Raw genomic sequence first — 19,493 nt, 5'->3', positions numbered from 1 at the left:
CCCTGAGAGTAAACGTACCGTATTTTTTGCTAAAAGAGGAAAACGCAATGAAATCCATAAGCAATTAAATAAAAACAAGGCAACTGTAACTTCAGCTGCTCTCACATAGTTTCAGATAATCAGATTAACAACTGCAAATGGGAAATTTAAAAATACTTTCGGTTTTACAATTCTGATTTATTTTTTCCCGTCAAAATATACTATTGTTTAACTTTCTGCTTGTGTCAAACTAATGGATAAAATACTAAAAATTGCTGACTATCCTGTTAAAAGACCTACACCAGTTAACTGTGCAACTTTAAGCACATAAACACTGCAGTGAAACTCAGTATCCTCACATCTGCTCAGGTCTGTAAGGACACTACTAAGCCAGGGTTCCATCTGGAGAGGTAGCACCCACCATTTTTTTGGGATGTGCCTGGGAGAAAGCGAAGAGAGGAACTCCTCTGTGGACCACTGGCAAGCTATCCTTCACATGCTGTCAGCCTCTTCCAGCAGCTCTACCCAGGACTCAAGAAGGAAGGGTTTGCTCTCTCTGAGACCAGGAGAAAACCATCCTTCGGTGCCCTGAATACACGCCAGGCTGGGATGCAGCCCTGGAGAGCACCAAACATTGGAGCAGGAGACGTTGCAGTCTGATCACACCATGTTACCAGGGACCACGGTCACAGAACCACTGGCCCTCAGACAGTGTTATTCAGAAGGGGTTGAGCTACTGAATCATCACATGGAGTGGGGGACAAACCCACCAGGAACGAGTCAATGTGAGAGACTTGGTGAAATTTGCCTGTTATTGCCAATATATTCTATGTGGGGGGTATTTAGATGTAACAAACAGCTAGGTAACATCCTAAAATAGATTATGCATAATGCCCTAAAATAGATTGTGCACAGGCTTATTCTTTTCAAATAAAAATCTAGAAAGGAATTACTATTCATATCACTCAGCGAGTGTAAGATTTTCTAATATACACCCACATTATGGTGTTCCCAGCCACAGATGAGACACATAAAATGGTTACTATGAAAAATCCAGTTGATTTCAAGGAGCTAGCTCACCCGTATCTCAAAAATGCCTCTAGTGCTGCTACAGAGCACCTTTATATCATACTTCTAATGTCACAGACCACGATTTAATAAAAATTTCTGAGCAACCATAAAATATTTTAGACATACAAATTTCTGATAAACAAGAAAATAAGTCACTACAACTAGCCATTTAGCTGATGGAGTTCTGTTCATCAGAATAACACTGTAATAAGAGTATAACTCTGGTAGTGGGATTTTGTATTTGCTGTGATCCAGCGTTCAAATGTATTTTGGAAGTGCAATAGAATTTTGCTAATAAAGCTGTGGGCAAAAAGATCATTTACTTTTGACAGTGAAAGATGCCTGTTCGGGCCGGACAAAAGGCTGGTGGCCTCAGCAGACCGCTCACATACAGTGCACAACTTGGCGCAGCCTCTGCACATGCCCACAGCGCAATCCAGAAGTGTAACCCAAATTCATGATGGCAGACCAAAGCTGACTTTAAACTCGTGGCAGTTGCACAGCTCCAGGCACCAAGTATTTACTGAAAGTCCTTGTGCAACTGCACAAACCATGCCTCGGCCGAAGCTCACGCCTGCATTATTACAGGTTGCTGTATAGGAGACAGCTAGCCAGGCTAGAAAAATACCCTTAGTTTTCAGTGTAGATATACTACACTCCTATTATAAAACATATATCATTCAGAAAGAAGAAAATATATTAAGGTAATATTAAAGATGATGGGGTTTAGAAAGCCTTAGAGTGATTCTGGAACACTTTCTCTTCACCAGTTTCTCCCCATACATAGTTACGCTGCTTCGATCATTTTTTTCAAGACATTTTCATCCATTTCCTTCATCATAGAGCTATTCGAAGGAAAAAGCACTGGGTAACCAGTTCCACTTTGCACGCAGAATTGATCTTTTTGTTCTGACATTGCTTTAACTTTTCTGATTAAAAGCCAGCATCTGGTAAGGGTGCAGTCCCACTACTACTGAACAGGTGCCTGCAGTACTGCTCACAAAACGCAGTCAAGCTAAAGGTTCGGGCTGCTGAGGAGCACTCATTAATTCATACTCTTTTCCAATTTTTTCTTTTTTAATTAAACATGAATTGTGCTTAATATTCATTACATTTTATTCTTGCAGAGGTAAAATATGTTTTAAACCCTCTGAAATTAAAATAATCTTTAAATATAATGACCTTCTGTGATCTATACTTACTCTCAGGTGCCAGTGTACCAGACAACGCACTTGTAGACCAGCCCTTCCTATGTTACTGCCTACACTCGCTATCACTCAGACTTGGATCTTCTAAAGCATACTTTAATTCAGAGAATAATTCCATGATTTCTGAGCTGACACATCAAAACCTCGATGTTCAGGCCAGCTAAATGCTCAGGATACCTAAATTGCTATTTACATGAACTGGAGTAATCAGTTTTTTCACAACTAGACTCCATCTCTCAGTTAAACATTTTTTCAAACTGAAACCTCAGCATCTTCTAACAAGCAAGTTTAAACACAAGGCACCCAGCCACCGCAAACCTACAGGTGTCTAATAGTGATGCTCAGTCCTACAGCAAAGAACTGATCAAAAGAGAAATGCTTGCTCTGCTTCAAAGGCAGCTTTGTAGACTGAGGTGTTGCACAGACACCCATGAAAACCCAGCTACTACTTAGGCAGTCGTCCAGAAGGGGACAGAAGTCTATAGAAATGGGGCAGCTAATGCACTTTTTGTGTGCATATCTAAACACGGAGCCTATCCCGTGGTTTAGCAATAGCGCTGTGACAAGTGCTTTTCCTGGGGATGTCAGCTTACAATACCACCACGGAAAGGTGAAGGTGAACCTCAATTCCCACGCAAACATTTTTTTCAGTAACAATTCAGTCCTTTTAATTTACACCAAATACAGGTTTTCAACCCTCTATCATATCTTCTCTGCAAGACAGAACTGCAGATAACACTGTGTATTTGGAAATCTGCTACACAAATTGAGACTATACTTTTAACAAACACTTTGCAAAAGTATTCTTGCAGCTGTGATTGATACTGCAATGGCCCAAGAGACTCTGAGGTCAACTGAGAGTTTTAATGGCAGACTGAAACTCTGACATATTTTCCACTCCGAATCTCAGGCTCTTTCTCAGAGCACAAATGGATGTGAAATGGTAAGACAAGAAGTTTATTTCGCTATGCCAAAGGACCAAGAACACAACACTGACCAGCAAGATGCAAAACCGACTCGCTTTACCATCTGGCCAGCCTCCCAGTGCTCTGGAAATAGATGTTAAACATCACCGTGGGGCCACACAATACTAGAAGGCAACAAAACCAGCATCGGTACCGGGACCAGTGCGCCATGTGCTTCTGCCTCTATGCAGCCCTGGATATTTAAAAAGAACTTTAAGGAAGATATAAAATGGATTTGAAATAAAAAAAGCTTCTAGGTTCTCTGAACAGCTTTCAACCTGCAGAATAAATAATGATGTGTTACTGAAAGGAAGATTAAAATGACAGCAATTCCAACCTGAAGACAAGAAGGATTTTAAGTCTTGTCTTAAGTCCAAATCTTCTTCACATTCCATGTTGACAACTCTTCCCTCCCCCCCGCCCCAAAAAAAAAGAAAAAAAAAAAAAAAAAGGTGTTTTGGGTTGTTTTCCTTCTAGGGTAAACAACACCCACTAAAGTGTCCATGTGGACACTTTATCCAGAATAATTTGCCTGCTTTGTGGGCTCTATGAAATAATTTCTAAATAACTTGGGTTCCCCCCTCGCTTCCCAGCACAGGGCATAAGGGAAAGCATTCTGGTATAGGTATCAGCATGGCTTATTCACGATAGCTGCTCTGGTCAACCTCCCAGTACAACTGAGGCTGTAATGTTGATTACAGCAAAACTTGAAATAATCTTTAATACATAGTTATTAGAAAAAATTACACACCTTGTTCCTATCTGAACTCACACACTAAAGGAAATCATGCTTTGCATGGTACAATTAACTTCAGTAACTCTCTCCACTGTGATAAATACTAAGGCAAACAGCACTGTATTTTTAAGATTATCCTCATCTTAAAATTTCACCCAAATTACCAAATTTGGCCACAGCTAGCAATAAGCCTATGTAAAAGAAAGAAACCAGACAGCGCCATGTAAAACTAGACCTATTTTTAAAAGGGTCGATGCTGAATGGTCCAGTAGGGGAATAAAATCTCCCCATCCACAGGGAATTTCATTTTGTGATGTAAGAGAAGTGCTTCTCTTAACCCAGCCGGAGTTCATCTTGTGCATCAAGGCACCTTGATTAACACCCATCATAATTTTATGCTACTATGGTAACTACATGAACTACTTTTAGATAAGCCAACTTCTTGTACTTTTACGGAGATACATACTTCAGCTATGCCTGGGACAGTAAGTTTCAAAGTTTAAATACACATGGGGTAGAAAAACAAATACAAATAACACCCGTTACTTTATTTAGCAAGTGATTGTGTGATCCCATACCTACCTGGTAAAAAAATATCCACTGCAGAGAAAAAAAAACTATTTACCTTCCATCACCTACAGCTGTAGTAAATAACCCAGTACAGATTTCTAGTTGAACAAACTTGCAGAAATGGACTTGCCTTGCCTTGAATATTAGGTTCTGTAACACTCCCATAGTAGATGAGATACTTAAGAGACCTGTTGTTAAATACGACTTCTTCCAGCCCTCAGCAGCTTACATTCACAACCTGTCAGCGAACCTACCCTCGCTGCTTTCAGCTGCAGCAAAGGCACTTAGGAGCAGGGGGTGTCCCTGAAGCAGGCAGCTCCAAACCCCACGCAGCTTCCCAGATCATAACCAGCACCACCAGCACCTAGAAGCAGAGGAGAAGGTGGTGCCCTTCAAGCAACGTGCCTTGGCCAAACCGCTCCACCAAGCCAGTGAACCATCCTGTCCCACATCATCAAATGCAAGCCTGCACGATGCATGGTACACAGCACAGAAAATATCTCCTCCAGGCTGCAGCACTGCCTGCCCAAAGCCAGTTATCTGGCCAGGCCCGCAGAGGAGGGAGCAGAGCAACCTGCTGCCTAGGCACCTGCTGATTCTCGGCTCCTTCACCCATCAGCACACGATGCAACTCTGTCCTCCTCCTCTCCTGGCCTTCTCTAAGTCCAAAGAGCCATCTCCCATACCAACAGGCTTTATGTTAGAGGGGTGCCTACAGCCCCAGCTATTGCTGCTGCCTGAAGTCCTGTTGCTGGGTAACATGTGGAACAACGCCAGAAGCTCCTCATCAAGAAGGGACCCAAGGGGAAGGCCATGACACACGCACCACAACAGAACAGTGGAGGAGCCAGGAGAGCATCCAGCACTGAGGTTGGCTTTTTACAGCAATGGACTAGAAGCGGTTGAGGTGTATGGGCTTTTGTTACACCAAACAGCCACATCAAAGAATGCAAGGTCTTCACAAAACGAGGAGTCAAGCAACCCCACTGTCTGCTTCAGCGTTACTTTCTTTTTGCCTATAAGATCACCTCCACCCTCTCCAGACACAGCTTGAAGCTGCTTGTCTGAAAGCTGCTCAGGCAAACAGAAAGCACAAAAATGACTGAAACTCAATCTAACAAGAAGTCACAAACAGCATTTTGCGAACATACTGGTGGCTCAACACACTTCATAAATGGTGTCTAAGGGTCTCCGATGATGGGTAACATATGGAGTTGCAGCAGAGGGGCTCAGAAAGAAAGGAACTGGGCTAACGACAACAAATCCTTTACTCCTTCTTCCTACAGACCAGCAACACCACACGGGAAAGACTACCAAAGGCTACCGACCTATAAAATCAACGCAGATGCCTAATCCTTGTCTATGAAACCTATCAGGCATATGTGTCAATTCAGCCATACGGTCTAATGCAGCAACTCCACTGCGTGCCAGCCTGAGATCGCAAGGATGACAGGCGCCCAGGCAAGAGCAGCCAGTGCTCCGAGGTGCCGCCTTCCCCACCACACAGCAGCTCAGATCCTGCAGTGAGGGACCACCTGGACGTTTCTCGGGACTAAGTAATGATTTCTATGGGAAGATCTAACACTGCTTCACAAGAGAAATCCTCCCTGAAAAGGATAATAAAAGCCATCAGTGATATCTAAAAGCCCCTGAGAACCCCAGATCTCAGACCCTGTGGCACTTGTACAGGGAAGCGACGTAGAGCACCCGTTTCCAAACTGTAGCCAGCAGCATGTCAGCAAACTGCCGACTGCTCAGTGGTGGTCTGGAGAGCGCTCATCCAACGTGTGGCTCGTCCAGCATCTCCCCATTCCCACCTTCTAAACTGCACTAAATAAGTTTAACGTACGCTTGACATTTTTATAATATAAATTTACAATCAGAACTGCTGAAGTCGCTGCAGAGATGTTACCCAACCTCAGATGTGAGGGAGACTACGACTGCTACACGAATAAAACCATGAAAAACATTTCCTTAAATATTGGGGAACTACCATCAGAAAGGAAGCATGAAAATACCTGACCTGCTTCTAGAAAAACAAAATGGAAATGACACTTTTTTTCTTTTCTGAAATGCACAGTGTACATCACGTTAAAAAGTGATGTAAGTATGATCAAACAATTAAAAACCTGGGCAAGCCTCCTTAATGGTATGCAGCTTTGCACATTTGCTTATTTCTGGTTACAGTACAGTTTCTATATAAACATTAACGCTACTAGTGCTGCAGGTGTCTAGGAGAGAGGATAATTTTATACAACTAAATCCTGACTTTTATTTTTCTTTGTTGAATGTTTATTTATTCATGTAATCCCAAGAAAAGCAAATGGAGACATATATAAGCTGTTTCCTGCTAGATCATTCAGGTGATCTATACCTTAGGTTTTGACACGGTGAGAAGCAGTCTGGGGTTTCTATACTTCAACATCAACCTCTGGCTGCTACCGTGAGCTAAGCAAAAAGGGTACAACCCCCCCTGCAACAGAGCTACAATTCCGTTCTGTCCCATTATACCACAAAACTAAATACCTTTCTTTGTGCGTGCACAAGTTATCGCCCCTGAGCTGCCGACGAAATGATAATTTCCTTGATCAGTTACAACGAACCTCTTTTCATCAGTTTTATCAAGATTCACCACTGCGCACGGGCCACTGAATCCCTTTTGCCCTTTTATCTTTTCACGAACCCTCTCTGTCACCACTTGGCATGAAAATCTTAATTTTTCCACGTCCTTAAGTGTTCCCAGTTCCAAGCACACAGCACCTGAGGCTTCTCTCCATCGTCTACCTCGGCCTCCCCCGTGCCCAAGCCCCAGGGCCGACCTGGGCACAGCCCTCACGCCTCATGCCCGGAGCCCCTGGTGCAGGGCACCCCCCGCCAGCACCCATGCTGGAAGTTACTGGTTTTGGTATTTCACTTCATGTTTCCACACAGCTCTTCCAAGAACGGGCAGAGCACCATCCCCAGCGGCACGGCGAAGTTTGCTGTGCTGGGCACACGGGCAGCGTGGGGAAGCCGGGCCTAACCCCCGGGCCCTCCCTGCCTCCGGCTGGGATCGAGGGGTGGGGGGGGGGTGGGGGGGCAATTCCCGGAGCTGGTTAACTCAAACAGCGAGGGTTTAACCTCGCTGGCTCCCTGCCATCCCAAGCGCTCATCAAGGTGATTTACCAGATTTTAATTTCACTTTTTACACTTTTATGACGCGAGGAGAATCGCTGCAAAGGAGGCAGCGCTCCATCGGCCCCCTCCCGCACAGCCCGCACGGCCGCCCGCCGGCACGGGGACCCGGCGGGGCCGCCCGGGGCTGCCTGGCAGTCTGGCCCCGGCAGCCCCCCGGCCCGGCAGCCCCGCAGCCGCGGCCCGAAGGCAGCCGCCCCTTCCCCGCCGGGACCCCGGGCCCGCCCGCCGGGCGCGGCCGAACGGGGTGAGGTGGAGGTGACCGTCCCGGGTCCCCGGCCACCAACTTCCCCATTTCTCACGGAAGAAAATAATAACGACACGCGGTGCCGAAGTTGCGCCCGGCCGCCTCAACTCCCGCGCGGCCGCCTTCCCATTGTCTGCGGCCCGGCGCTGGGGAAGAGCGGGGCCGAGCAGGGCAGCCCGCCGCCCGGCCCGCCCAGCCCGGCTCCCCCGCCCCCGCCGCCGCCCCCCCCGCCCGGCGGCCGCCGCCGATACGGCAGGCCCCGGCCTCGGGAGCTTCGGCGGCGGCCACAGGGCCGGCCCGAGGAGGGAAGGGGGGGGCGGCGGCGGCGGCCGGGGCAGCCCCCCGCCCCTACCCGGGCCGCCGGGGAGGCGGCGGGCGCCCACCGTCAGGCGCGGCAGGGCGGCGGAGGTCCCCGCCGGCCGCCTCCCCGCGGGGCGGGGGACCCTGCCCGGGCTCAGGGGCGGGCTCTGGGCGACCGGGGTCTTCCCCGCCCGGCCCTCCCCGCCTCAGGGCCGGCGCTCGCCCGCCCCGCCCGGCGCCCGCGGCTCCCGGCGCGGAGGGGCTTCCCTTCGCCCGCCGCCCCTCCGCCAGGGCGGGCTCGGAGCTGGGCCCCGCCGCGCTCCCCTCAGCCGCCGGCCCGCCCCGCCAAGGGTTAAGCCGCAGGGCTGGCGCGGCGATGGTAGCACTGTCAGCCGGGAAACACCCCGGCTGCCTCCCGCCCCGCGCCTCCCCGCTCCCGCCGCCCCGGGGAGCCGCGGCGGACTGGGCAGGGGGGTGCCCGGAGCCCCACACAACACACACCCGGCCAGGAGGCCGGCCCGGCCCGGCGCGCCAGGCGCCGGAGCCCGATGACAGGGCGGCGGAGCCCCGGCCGCCGCGGGCCCCCGCTCCCCCTGCCGGCCCCGGCCCCGCGGCCGGGTCCCCCCGTCCGCCACCCCGGGCGCCGCCGCCGTGTGGGACGCGCCGCATCCCGGCCGGGAGAGCCCGCCGCCGCGCTGCCATCGCCCGGCCGGCCGGCGGGATCCGTCCCCTCCCCGAGGAAAGCACAATGGCCCCCCAGCCCGGTGACACCGGAGCCCCGGGGACGGGGGGACGTGGGGGGGGACGGCGACGGGGAGGGGGAGCTTTGTGCGGGGAATCCAGCAAAATTTACAAAACACACACCAAAAAAAATACAACGGGGAGAGAGCAAGCGAGAGACGGGGGCAGAGTGGCTCCTCCTCCTCCTCCTCTCCAAAAAGGCCTGTTGGAAAACTGCACACGGCGGCGGCTCCGGCAGCGCCGCTCCCCGCGCTGCCCGGCGGAGAAAAGGTGGCGGGACCGCAGCGAAAGGGGGGGAAAGGCCCGATCTCTTTGTGTTACCTGCCGTGAAACCAGTCCTTGCAGGCATCGCACTCGATCATGAAGCGGGTTACGTCGTAGGGCAGCCTACAGATGCAATAGACGGGCACCGTCGCCATGTTAGCTCCCTTCAAAACAAGGCTGGACGCCCGGAGGAGCGGAGCGAGCGGGGCTGGCGGCGGCTCCTGCCGCGGGGTCGCTTCGGCTGCTGCTCCTGCCCAAACGGCAGCGAATTTGCAGTGTCGGGGGGGGGGGGGGGGGGGAGAAGGGAGAAAAGAAGCGGGGAGGGGGGGGAAGGAGAAAAAAAAAAAAAAAAAGAAGAAGAAGAAAAAAAATCAGATAATGCAATTACGGCTCCTCAAGGGCGGGCGAGCAATGTCAGAAAAATAATAAAGGGCTTCCCAAAGTTTGGCTGCATGGTTCCTTCGGTTCTGCGAGCGCCGACCGGACTGGGGCTTTTTTTGTTGTTGTTGTTGTTAAATGATTATTATTCAAAATGTTTGGCGAAATGCATTCTATTGCGTGCCCCCTGGTGACAGTACAGTACCGAGGCTTTTCATAAACACTCCGAAATGTAGCCCTTTCCTTGTAATGTCCTTACGTCAGCTTGCAACATTGCAATATTTCCTCTGCCGGGGCTGGGGCCGGGGCCGGGGCCGGGGCGGCCGGCGGGAGGCTGAGCGCGCCCGCGGGGGGCTTTTGGGGGGTGGGGGGGTGGTTTTTTTTTACCCCCGGCTGCCAGGAGGGAGTTTTTTAAAGCAAGCGGCCCGGGCAAAGCTCTGCCCCCCCCCCCCTCCCCGGGGGGTCTGGCGGCGGGGGGGACCCCGCGGTAGCGCTGCTGGCACTGACCCCTCCGCGCAAACAGCGAGGGGTGATGCTCGGGGAGGAAGGGGGGTCCGCAGGAGTGGAGCACAACCCCCCTTTTTAATGACAAGCCATCACGGAGCAGGCACACTCCAAAGTAGCTGCAAGTATCATGCTGCCCTCCCTACCAGCAGAAATAATGCTCTGGTGGGCTGGGGTCTGCGTGGTGGTGGTGGGTAAGGGCCTCCTAGAGTGCACGGCTGTCCATTTATGCTAAGAAAGAAAAAAACCCCACTCTTTTTAGTTGGTAGAATTATATTACTTTTTTTTAAAGTTATCCACCTCTGCCTGTGGCAGCCCTTTCACCGTTGCAAGCAGGGCTGCTACACCCAAAGAGGTGAAAATAAACACCTCGTGCCTATGAAGGACCAAATGGGATTTGGGGCCCTGGGTATGTCCCATGAAGGGCCCCTTGGGCACGGCACAGCCCGTACCCCAACACTGCACATCCCCACAGACACCAGCTTCCTCCTAGACGGCGGCGGCAAAAGCGGAACCCTTGGGTTCGCACCGAGATTGAGGATGCAGAACCTCGCTCCCCCTTGGCACCGAGACACCAAAGGTGGTTAAAATGACCGCGCTGCCATACTGAGGGGCTTTGGGGGCAGGGAACTGTGTCCCACGAGTGTCTGATAGCCACTGGCATGCTTCCCTGAGCCGCCTGAGAGCTTCCTACTCACAAAGGGAGTCCCAACTGAGACGTGATTTTAATTCCGGTTACAATGGATTCAGTATCTTGAATCCATCGCATCAGGGGGGAGGGGGGGTGGATCTTCTATTTATCTTAGAGAAAATGGACATTTCTCTACCTTTTTTTCCATCAGTCTGCAAAAATCCTTCGAAATCACCTGTGGAGGACAAGGGAAATTCAAGGGGCCAAATAACTTCAATTCTAAGCTTTTCTACAGAGAGAAGGCCACCATCAGTATAGGCAGAAGCCGGTCTGGGCAACTGAGGAGGGGCTATCAAAATTATTTGCCTTGCCCACTGAATTTACATGCCACAGAAACGACTTTCAGCTGGTGTTCTTGCCGAGCTGTGTTTGGAGTAGTGTCAGCAATGGCAGCTCTGGGTCCACCATGGCTGTTCATGGGAGTGAGATGAAATTTCTGACATAGCTCAAGGTGTGGTAATGCGGGGGGAAGATTACAGGCCTGCGTTTAAAATCGTGACTCAGTTTTGAATGACATGTTTTGGATGTCTCCAGACGCACAAAGGGGCCTATTTTCTTTGTCACACTGAGCGGCGTAAGTATCTGCCCTCAAAAAATCAGGACTCTTTTAACTTTAAATTGATGTATCAGGATTTTAGTTGCTCAGAGCTTCAACCAGAAAGTAGAAGAGCGAGTCTAGGGAGTAAGGCAGGATGAGGAGGAAAGGCTTGAGAACCATCACGAGAGCTGCACGCACCTTTACAGAACCCGTTCGCTGTTCCGCAACACCAAGTGCATCTACCAGCACCTCTCAGCTCAGGGTTTAAACAGAACTTTCAGCGATTTTGATGCCCTTTGGTACAGGACACTCATGGGAAAGCTGGGCTTCATGCCTCTGCACACCCGAAACACGTGCAACCCTTCATAAAGCCAGTAGTTTGATTTTGAGGAGCACAGAAGCACTGGCAAGCATAGCAGCTCACCCACACCATGTTCTCCCACTCGTTTTATGGGCTTTGCTCACACCAAACCCATATGATCTGTGAAAAGTTATACCCTCATCACCTTTCCTCAAGTTCCGCGAGCATCTCCCTGAAAACAGCCCTATTTCCAAAGCACCACCCGAAACTCTAGTGTCAGCGTGTCTCCACTGCAGCCGCTGGTGAGCTAAACTCTCTTAATACCACGGGGATTTTGGTGGCCACAACAAAGGGCAGCTGGGATGTACAAGGGTGTAGCCAGACACTCCTCTGCAGATGGGGCTGGAGCAGTTTCAGGCTCCTCAGCTGTCCCGCGCTGCTCCTCAGGTGATGGTTATATCCAGCAGCAGAGCTGTGCTCACCATGTCAGTATTTTTACTCCTTTCCTCTGCAAAGCCAGTTGGATTATCTTAAGTTATGCTGGAGGATGCCAGAGCTGACATTGCTGATATTGCAGGGAAAAAAATCGGGGAAGATTCACTGGCTCTGTTCGGGCAGCTCAGACATCTTACTAATCATTTTGCCAGGGATTAGCAAATAAAGAAACTAATTGGTGAGGCTGTCTCATTGTCCTGACTTCTCCGTGAGTATTTCGATCTAGAAGCCATGCAAGGAGGGTGCTTGGCTCAATCTGGCAGGGAGGAGTGAGTGGTGGAGCTATGTTGAGATGCCTCAGCAAAACAGAATTTGATCACTGAGTTAATTTTTCTGAAGTTTTGAAGTGAGTTTATACTTTTAAAAGAATTGAGGAAAAAAAAATCAGCAGCATCGGCCCACATACCCAGAAAATATCTGCATGGCACCAGCGGACCTGTGGGCAGTAAGCAGTTGAATGGTCACACCAGCTGGCACGGAGCTAGGAGTCCAGGGGCTACATCACACAGAGAGATCTGGTGCTAGCTTGGAGCTCATGGGAGGGGATGGGATTTTTCAGCAATTTTTAAATGATCCGGGAGCAGAAGTCTCATTGATGGTGACATCCTGAAGTGGGTGCTTCGGCAGAGCCTCCACCTCCTCCTTCACTTTGAGCAGTGAGAGCTCACAGTACTGAGCCCTCAGGTCCCACGGCTGCTGTGGTGCTCGAAAAGTGCTCAAGTGTGGTTGTCAGCACAGAGGGAAAGATTGCTATCATTTTGTGAGCTTCCTGGCGTTTCTTACCATTTCACAGTGTTCTTTCTATGGATTTCTTCTGCAGTGGTATATACAAGGTCTTTCTATTTTAATGATGCTCTGTAGCTTTAGACACATTGTGCCCATAGTTATCTCTATGCTACTGCAGAGATGTAAACCAAGTTATCTTTTTTCCCCTTGACCATATCTACTCCTTAAATAAATGTTTGCAAAGAAGCTGTCTGTGAAACCGGCCTTGAAACAACAAGCATCACTGAGCTGCAGCAAGGGGGGGCTCAGCTGATTACAGCGCCCATCTCTTCCAGTTTCCCCCTCCGTCGCCAGATTTCCCTATTGCTGCAGTTGGTTCGATCTCACACCACACCATACTGTCTTATTTTGGCCCTGTTTCACTCCCATTTCGGTTGGCACAGACAAGTGAGCACCCATCAGCCCATGGCTGTTCTACTGGGAACTCTGCAGTACATACACAGAAGCCATGGTTCAAATGTTGTAACAAAATACCCAAATAAACCCAACCCCCAAACCAGGAGGAATAATGAGATGTGCAGTTTGAAGCAAGACATTTGGGGATGTAAACAGCATTTTTAATTTAAAATGGTTAAAGTCATCAAAGCAGACTGGTTTACAAAGGTCTTTCACGTAGCAGATTAGTTTAAAGACCTAGTTAAAGATTTTATTTTGTATTCATAACTCTTAATGCAGTTTACATTTATCCATCCATCCATGCACCATTCCACTCGGACACTTCTCTCTTGCCGGATATTTTGGTACGCAATCTAATGTCACACACCATCTCAACGTGGAGAAGCTACTTCTTTGGGTGAAAGTGTCATACTGACATTAAAATTTTGTGTTTATTGTCAGTCACCAGAATCTGTATGGGGCAATAGACAAAAATCTTTGACCATCTTACCAGGTGTCAGTAAAAATGTATCAGTTTCTCTTACAAGATTTTATTTTTTCAGATATTATTATTGTTATTGTTATTATTATTAATATTAATATTATTATTATTGTTATTATACTATTTCAAGGAAAACAATTTTAATAACTCAGAAGATTCACAGCAGCCCCCCGTACTGCCGTGCCACAGCCTCAGGGGCATGCGTGGAGAGGAGGCCAGGGAAGAGGCAGGAGCACAGGGTGGGAGCCTGCCCTCAGCAAAGCAATGTCACTAAGTCCATTTGGGCACCTGCTCTGCTTGGTGGGTACCAGGCAGGGTAACTGCGCCAGCTAAGCAAGCAGGCCAGGAGCCCTCCTTTCAGCTGGTGGGCTCATGCTTGGTTCATGGTATGTCTTTGTCATTAGGTTTCTGTATTTATTTTGGGGAAAAAAGAGGACCAAGAACAACACTTCTGCACTTCTTTGTGTTATGGCAGTGGAAAAACCCTTCCCTGCGGTGTGCGGACGAGCCCAGAGAGGCACCTTGCTCCCAGGTCACTGCACCTGAGCACACAATTGATGGAAGAGCACAGGCGCGCGCCAGCCTACAACATTAATGTTGCATTTAGTATTGAAAACACGCGATGCATTATTTGTTCCACAGCTGAGTGGGCAACTAAACAGTCCTGCACGAAAAAGCCTTAAGAGGCCTCGCAGCATCCCCCAGACCATGTCCTGCAGCCTCTTGGGTCTGGAGGTGCTTTCTGCAAGCAGCCCTGGCTGAGCAAAGCCAGCCTGCTCTGCCGCCTCACGCAGGGGCTGGGCACGGTATTGCCCAGACCTGGCAACCGAAGCCTCCTACAATGTAATGAACATTGGGTACAGAAGTATTTTTCTTCTGTAAATCAAAAAAAAAAAAAAAAAAGTGGTTTTCATCTGTACTTTACAGCAGGGTGTAACAGTGACATGGCTGTCGTATTTTACCAAGTGCAGTGACAGAAGCAAACGCTTATTTCAGCAGCAGAAACGGCTGCACCGAATGTGGTCCTGAAGTTCAAAGCCTACGTGGCAGGAGGTGTCATGCCGGCTACATCTTTTCACTCACCGTTCATGTTACGTGTGCAGTTCTTCATTGAATGTAACCTTCAGCAGAATAACAACTAAACTAAACTAAACTAAACTAAACTAAACTAAACTAAAATAAAATAAACAGCCCTGGGGAGTGCCCCATGCCCTCTGTGCTGGGGGCCAGGGAAAAAAAAAGCAAAACCTCCCTGTGGTTCCAGCCGCACCCAGCGAGTCGAAGGGCAGCGGAGCCCCACCTGGAAGAGCAACCCCCAGACGGCAGTGGGACGGCAGGAGGTGTGCGTGGTGGTGAAGCAAGCAGAGGGGAGCAGAAGACATGGGCTGGCACAGGTCGGGGAGATGGGGCACACTGGGGAGCCGGCAGCTCGGCTCAGCCCCTGGCAAGGCCACGGCCACCCACAGCTTTGGGGTCGGTGGGGCAGCTCGCCCCAGGGTGCCCCACAGCTGGGCTGGGACCGACCCCAGTCTACATGGCACCCTGCAGTTAGGGAGCGCGGAGCGGTTTGATGGGAGCACTGTTATTTTTGGGATCCTCCCTGTGGGACCATCACTGCACTGGGGGGCACGGAGGGAGCTTTGCAGACACCCCCAGGCCCGCTGGTGGGGCCCACCCCTCCCTCCTTACCCTGCACCCACACTTGTGACGTGCCTCGAGTGGCACCGGGGTTGGGGGGGACCCCTCTGCCCTGAGAATCATTTGTAATCACAGAAACCAGCACCTGTGGGGCACCCATGGGTGCAGCACTCGGAGCCTTTCGCTAAGGGACGTTGTCACATCACCTCTGCTTCGTGCAAGGTGCCCCTGGGCTGGAGCCTGCGTGGGGGCTCCCAGAGTTGTTCCGTTTCACAGCACGGGCATTATACTATTCTCATTTTTTGCTCAATTGTCTGAGTTTCATACACACTAGAAGATCCCCGGTGTTTAAGAAGTGTTTGGATAGAGCTTGTGGGGTTAAAAAAAAAAAAAAAAAAAAGGAAGATGTGTACATGTTCCACTTTCCTGACTCCTCTGCCAGGAACGCTGCCCATCGCCATCAGCTCCTCGCCATGGCGAGAAGCGGGTTAGGCTCGGCAGCCCTCTTCAGGCTCAGCGAGCAAATGTAACATCTGAAGCAGCGGTATTCACATGCATTTACATTAAAAGAATAACCCCCCACAGTCACAATATTCCTGCACATCCCTCTCATGCCACCTCCTGTTATTGCCTCTTTCTGAAACCCTGGTTAAACTCTCCCGTTTTCTATAGCAACAGCCAATTTAGGCAGTGCGCAGCAGCTGTAAATCCCGATTAGTGGATACAATAACCCCCCGGCAAACCGTAATAACCTCCGCCACCAGCGTGACCCAGCTAGCAGGCAGCGAGAGGGGCTGCGGCATTCTGGGGGGCAGCAGGAGCTGCTGGAGCAGCAAGAGCTGCCGCCTGCATGGGGGTGGCAGCGGGACCCTCGAGGCCTCCCCCGCCAGGGCTCTGCGGGGGGGAGCGGTGGCGATGCCCCCCACTCTGCATCCGCTGCACGGGGCTGCCGAGCCCCCAGCAGCAACGGTATGAACACCCAGCACCGATGCAAAGTTAAAACCAGAGCAAAGTCCCCAGGCAGCGCCTGCCGATAAAAAGGTGGAAAGAAGGGGAAAAAGATGTTAGCATTTATTAAAATGTCTTTTAATAATCTTTTCCCTTACAGTTGGCTCTTGGAGCGAGGTCAGCCAGCCTGCTCATCACTGCCATCGTAAGACCGGGGTCCACCAACAGGCACAACGGCTGAGATGCAGCAAGTAGAAGAACTATTAGAAGAGATTCAGCTGCAGTCTCTGGGAATCAGTACTTGGTTGCCACATTTTGTGGGAAAAAAAGCATATTCTGGGAGCGAGGGGTGGGGAATACCAGGCTCCTCCAGGCTCACGCTGCAGCTCTGGGCACCAGAGCAGCGTCGCTGGCTCAGCTGTCGTGGCTCCCCCCAGCCCATGCAGGCTGCCAATCCGGGCAACAGCTTTCAAAAAATGCTATTTAAAAAAGGATTTTGGCCACAGTTACTCAAGTTATGTGGCCACTGTGGAGCCTCATGCAAAATGTTTTTTATAAACATTTAAACCATTTGTAAACGAAATTTCATAACTTGGCAGTCGGACTCAATTTTTGTTATTTTTCACCCAGAGCACGCTGCCGTGCTGGGAGATGCCTTCTGTCTCTGTCTCTTACACAGCACAGTCCAAGCAAGACTGTAAGCATTTTCTAGTCTGAAATTTTTTAGAGGAAGGTGCGCATGAGCCCGTTGCTGTCATCAGTCTAATTCACATTTATTTCGCCTGTCCCCAGTGCTTTATTAGGGATCACGAAGCTCATTTTTCACAAAGCCAAACAAGTGAGAAGTTTACCAAGTAAAAGAGAGTTTCAAAGCATTTATAACTTTTTCAATTTGCTGAAAGCCTGTTAGAAGACAGAGTATAAATAAAGCAGAATCGTTAAACACACATGACTGACAGACACAAAGCAAAAGGACATTTGCGCTGACGAGTTTTACTAGTAATGACGCTGGGGGACATGCTCCTTGGAGCTTTGCAGGGAAGGTGCTGCCTGGCCTGGAGCAAACAGCAACACCTGCTGCTGACGGTAGCCCGGCTGAGGCTTCACCCCGAGACACATACTTAACGCACAGCCTGAAAAGGCAGGTGAGAACCGAGTGCGATCTGCATACCTCCAGCCCAGCAGCAGCGAGTGAGCTCGCCCAGCCTGGTCTGTGTTTCTGCCCCTGCTCTCATCTCCTCTGGGAGGCTCCAGGCACCCCTGGGTGCTGTACCTCTGGGCCAGCACCTGCAGGAGCCACCTGGTTCCAAGACCACCATCCAACAGCCACTCAGCATTCTGCTGGCTGGTCCTCTGCTCCCATCCCATCCCATCCATCCCATCCCATCCCATCCCATCCCACCCCATCCCATCCTTGCAACACAGTTGTGCAGGTCCTCATTCCTCTCCCTCTCCCTTTTCCCCTGTTCAGCTCTTTGCCTGCATCCTTCACCCTTCGTGCTCACCAGCTGCACTCAGCAGATGTTTAATACATCTGATAGCGGGTCGCCAAGTGCTACATTTTATTACAAATACTGTAACATTTGTAAGACACAGAACCACTAAGCTGAATGTTGTCAGTCCTTTATGACATCCCTGCTTTTGTGTAGCACCTTGCCCAACTTCTACTTAGCATTTTTGCTTTCATCCTTCACTCGTGGTTTTTTAAATGTAATTTTTATTAGCCCACACAGCCCTGTGTGAATAGTTGTGATTTCAACTGGAAACCAGGGCACACCTTCAGTCGTTCACCTCACAGAATACACCAGCAAGCCCCCACACCTGGATGCCAAACCAAGAACAGATCACCATCCCGCAGTACTTTCCGAAATACAGCTTTTCCTGCTAAAACCCCTCAACTCCTCACGGCATTTGCATCCTTTACTCCTGTATTAAAAAGAATCAGTATTTAGCTGTTACCTGCTCTTTGCCATCAGAAGGCGAAGTCCCCGGGGAAGGGCTCAGGAGCATCTCGCCCTGCTCCGCCTGGTCCGAGGGGAGGTGTCTCAGGGCAGCTCTCGGGACGGGGGCTCTGTGCCGAGCGGGGGCCACGGGTTTGCCCTCAGCTGGGCCGTGCTGGCGCACGCTGCATCCTCCACATGCTGCCGCTGCGTCCTCTCCGGCCGCGGCACGCTGGGCCAGGGCACGACGGGTTGAGCAGAGCACGGGCTCGTGGTTCGGGTCAAAGTCTAGACGAGGCATGAGCAAGGATCAGGCAGAAGCCGAGCGTCAGGGCAGAGACCCACAGCCTCGCCGGGTTTGGAGGAGGCAACTGCAGGAGCAGCCACAGGCACTCACCCCGCCCCAGAGGAATGGAGGGTGTAGCCCCCCTAACTCATCAGATAAGGAGCAAAATGGGGTCACAAATACCGCCCCCAGGCTCGGGGCAGTACACTGAGGGGAGCAAAGCAAAACCTGCTGTAACCACGGGCAGGAAGGAATGGCACCCTCACTCTGCGTGGATACAGCCACTGGCTTCGCTGAAGTTATCAGGCAGCAACACATTTTCTTTTGAACAACAGTCTTTTAGTGAATGGTCAATGCAAACTACCTCTTCTAATTACTGTGTCGCAGTCACAGTTAGAGATGGGAGCTACTAAACCCCACAAAACCCACCCTGAGGGTTCAGGTGGCCACGGGGGTGCACCCCTGCGGCTGGCGCAGCCCCAGCTCTGCACGCTGACTCCGGGAGAGCTGCTGCTCTTGAGCCATTCACCCACGGGTGGGCTGGACATCTCGGGGGCCGGTGACACCAGTGGGACATTGGGAACCATCCCAGTCCAACCCACTGCAAAACTCTGCCAGCTCCCAGGGGAGAGTGGTACCCGGTGGGGATGGGCTCTGCGGGGAGCCGGCGCTGCAGGTGCTGGCGATGTCCCTTACCTGTGCGCCCTGACCCAGCGGCCAAACACCATCGGATGCAGCTTGTTTTATGGGCTTTCAGCACAATAAAAAGGATTATAGAGGCTTTCGCTGAGGGAGCTGTAATCTGCCTCAGGTCTGGATAATTGCACTCTTAAGCACTGCCTGCATTGAAAAACAT

General features: G+C 50.7%; 1 protein-coding gene across 4 annotated transcripts in view; it reads right to left on the bottom strand.

Moving 5' to 3' along the window:
- Nucleotides 1-19,493, bottom strand: part of PHF2 (PHD finger protein 2) — a 97,915-nt gene that overhangs the window by 77,834 nt on the left and 588 nt on the right. For all 4 annotated transcript variants that reach the window (XR_008821411.1, XM_056335679.1, XM_056335677.1 and 1 more), the window contains exons 2-3: nucleotides 18,371-18,639; nucleotides 9,313-9,505 (exon numbers count right to left, since the gene is read on the bottom strand). Coding sequence is in view for 3 of the 4 variants with exons in the window: in XM_056335679.1 (XP_056191654.1) it covers nucleotides 9,313-9,410 (98 nt within the window). In the remaining variant the exon portion in view is untranslated. The remainder of the gene's footprint in view (nucleotides 1-9,312; nucleotides 9,506-18,370; nucleotides 18,640-19,493) is intronic.

This window comes from Falco biarmicus, chromosome 4, assembly GCF_023638135.1.
Source record: "Falco biarmicus isolate bFalBia1 chromosome 4, bFalBia1.pri, whole genome shotgun sequence".
Lineage (NCBI taxonomy): Eukaryota > Metazoa > Chordata > Aves > Falconiformes > Falconidae > Falco > Falco biarmicus.
Note: the sequence above shows the minus strand (reverse complement) of the source record. Positions and strands in the feature narration are given on the sequence as shown.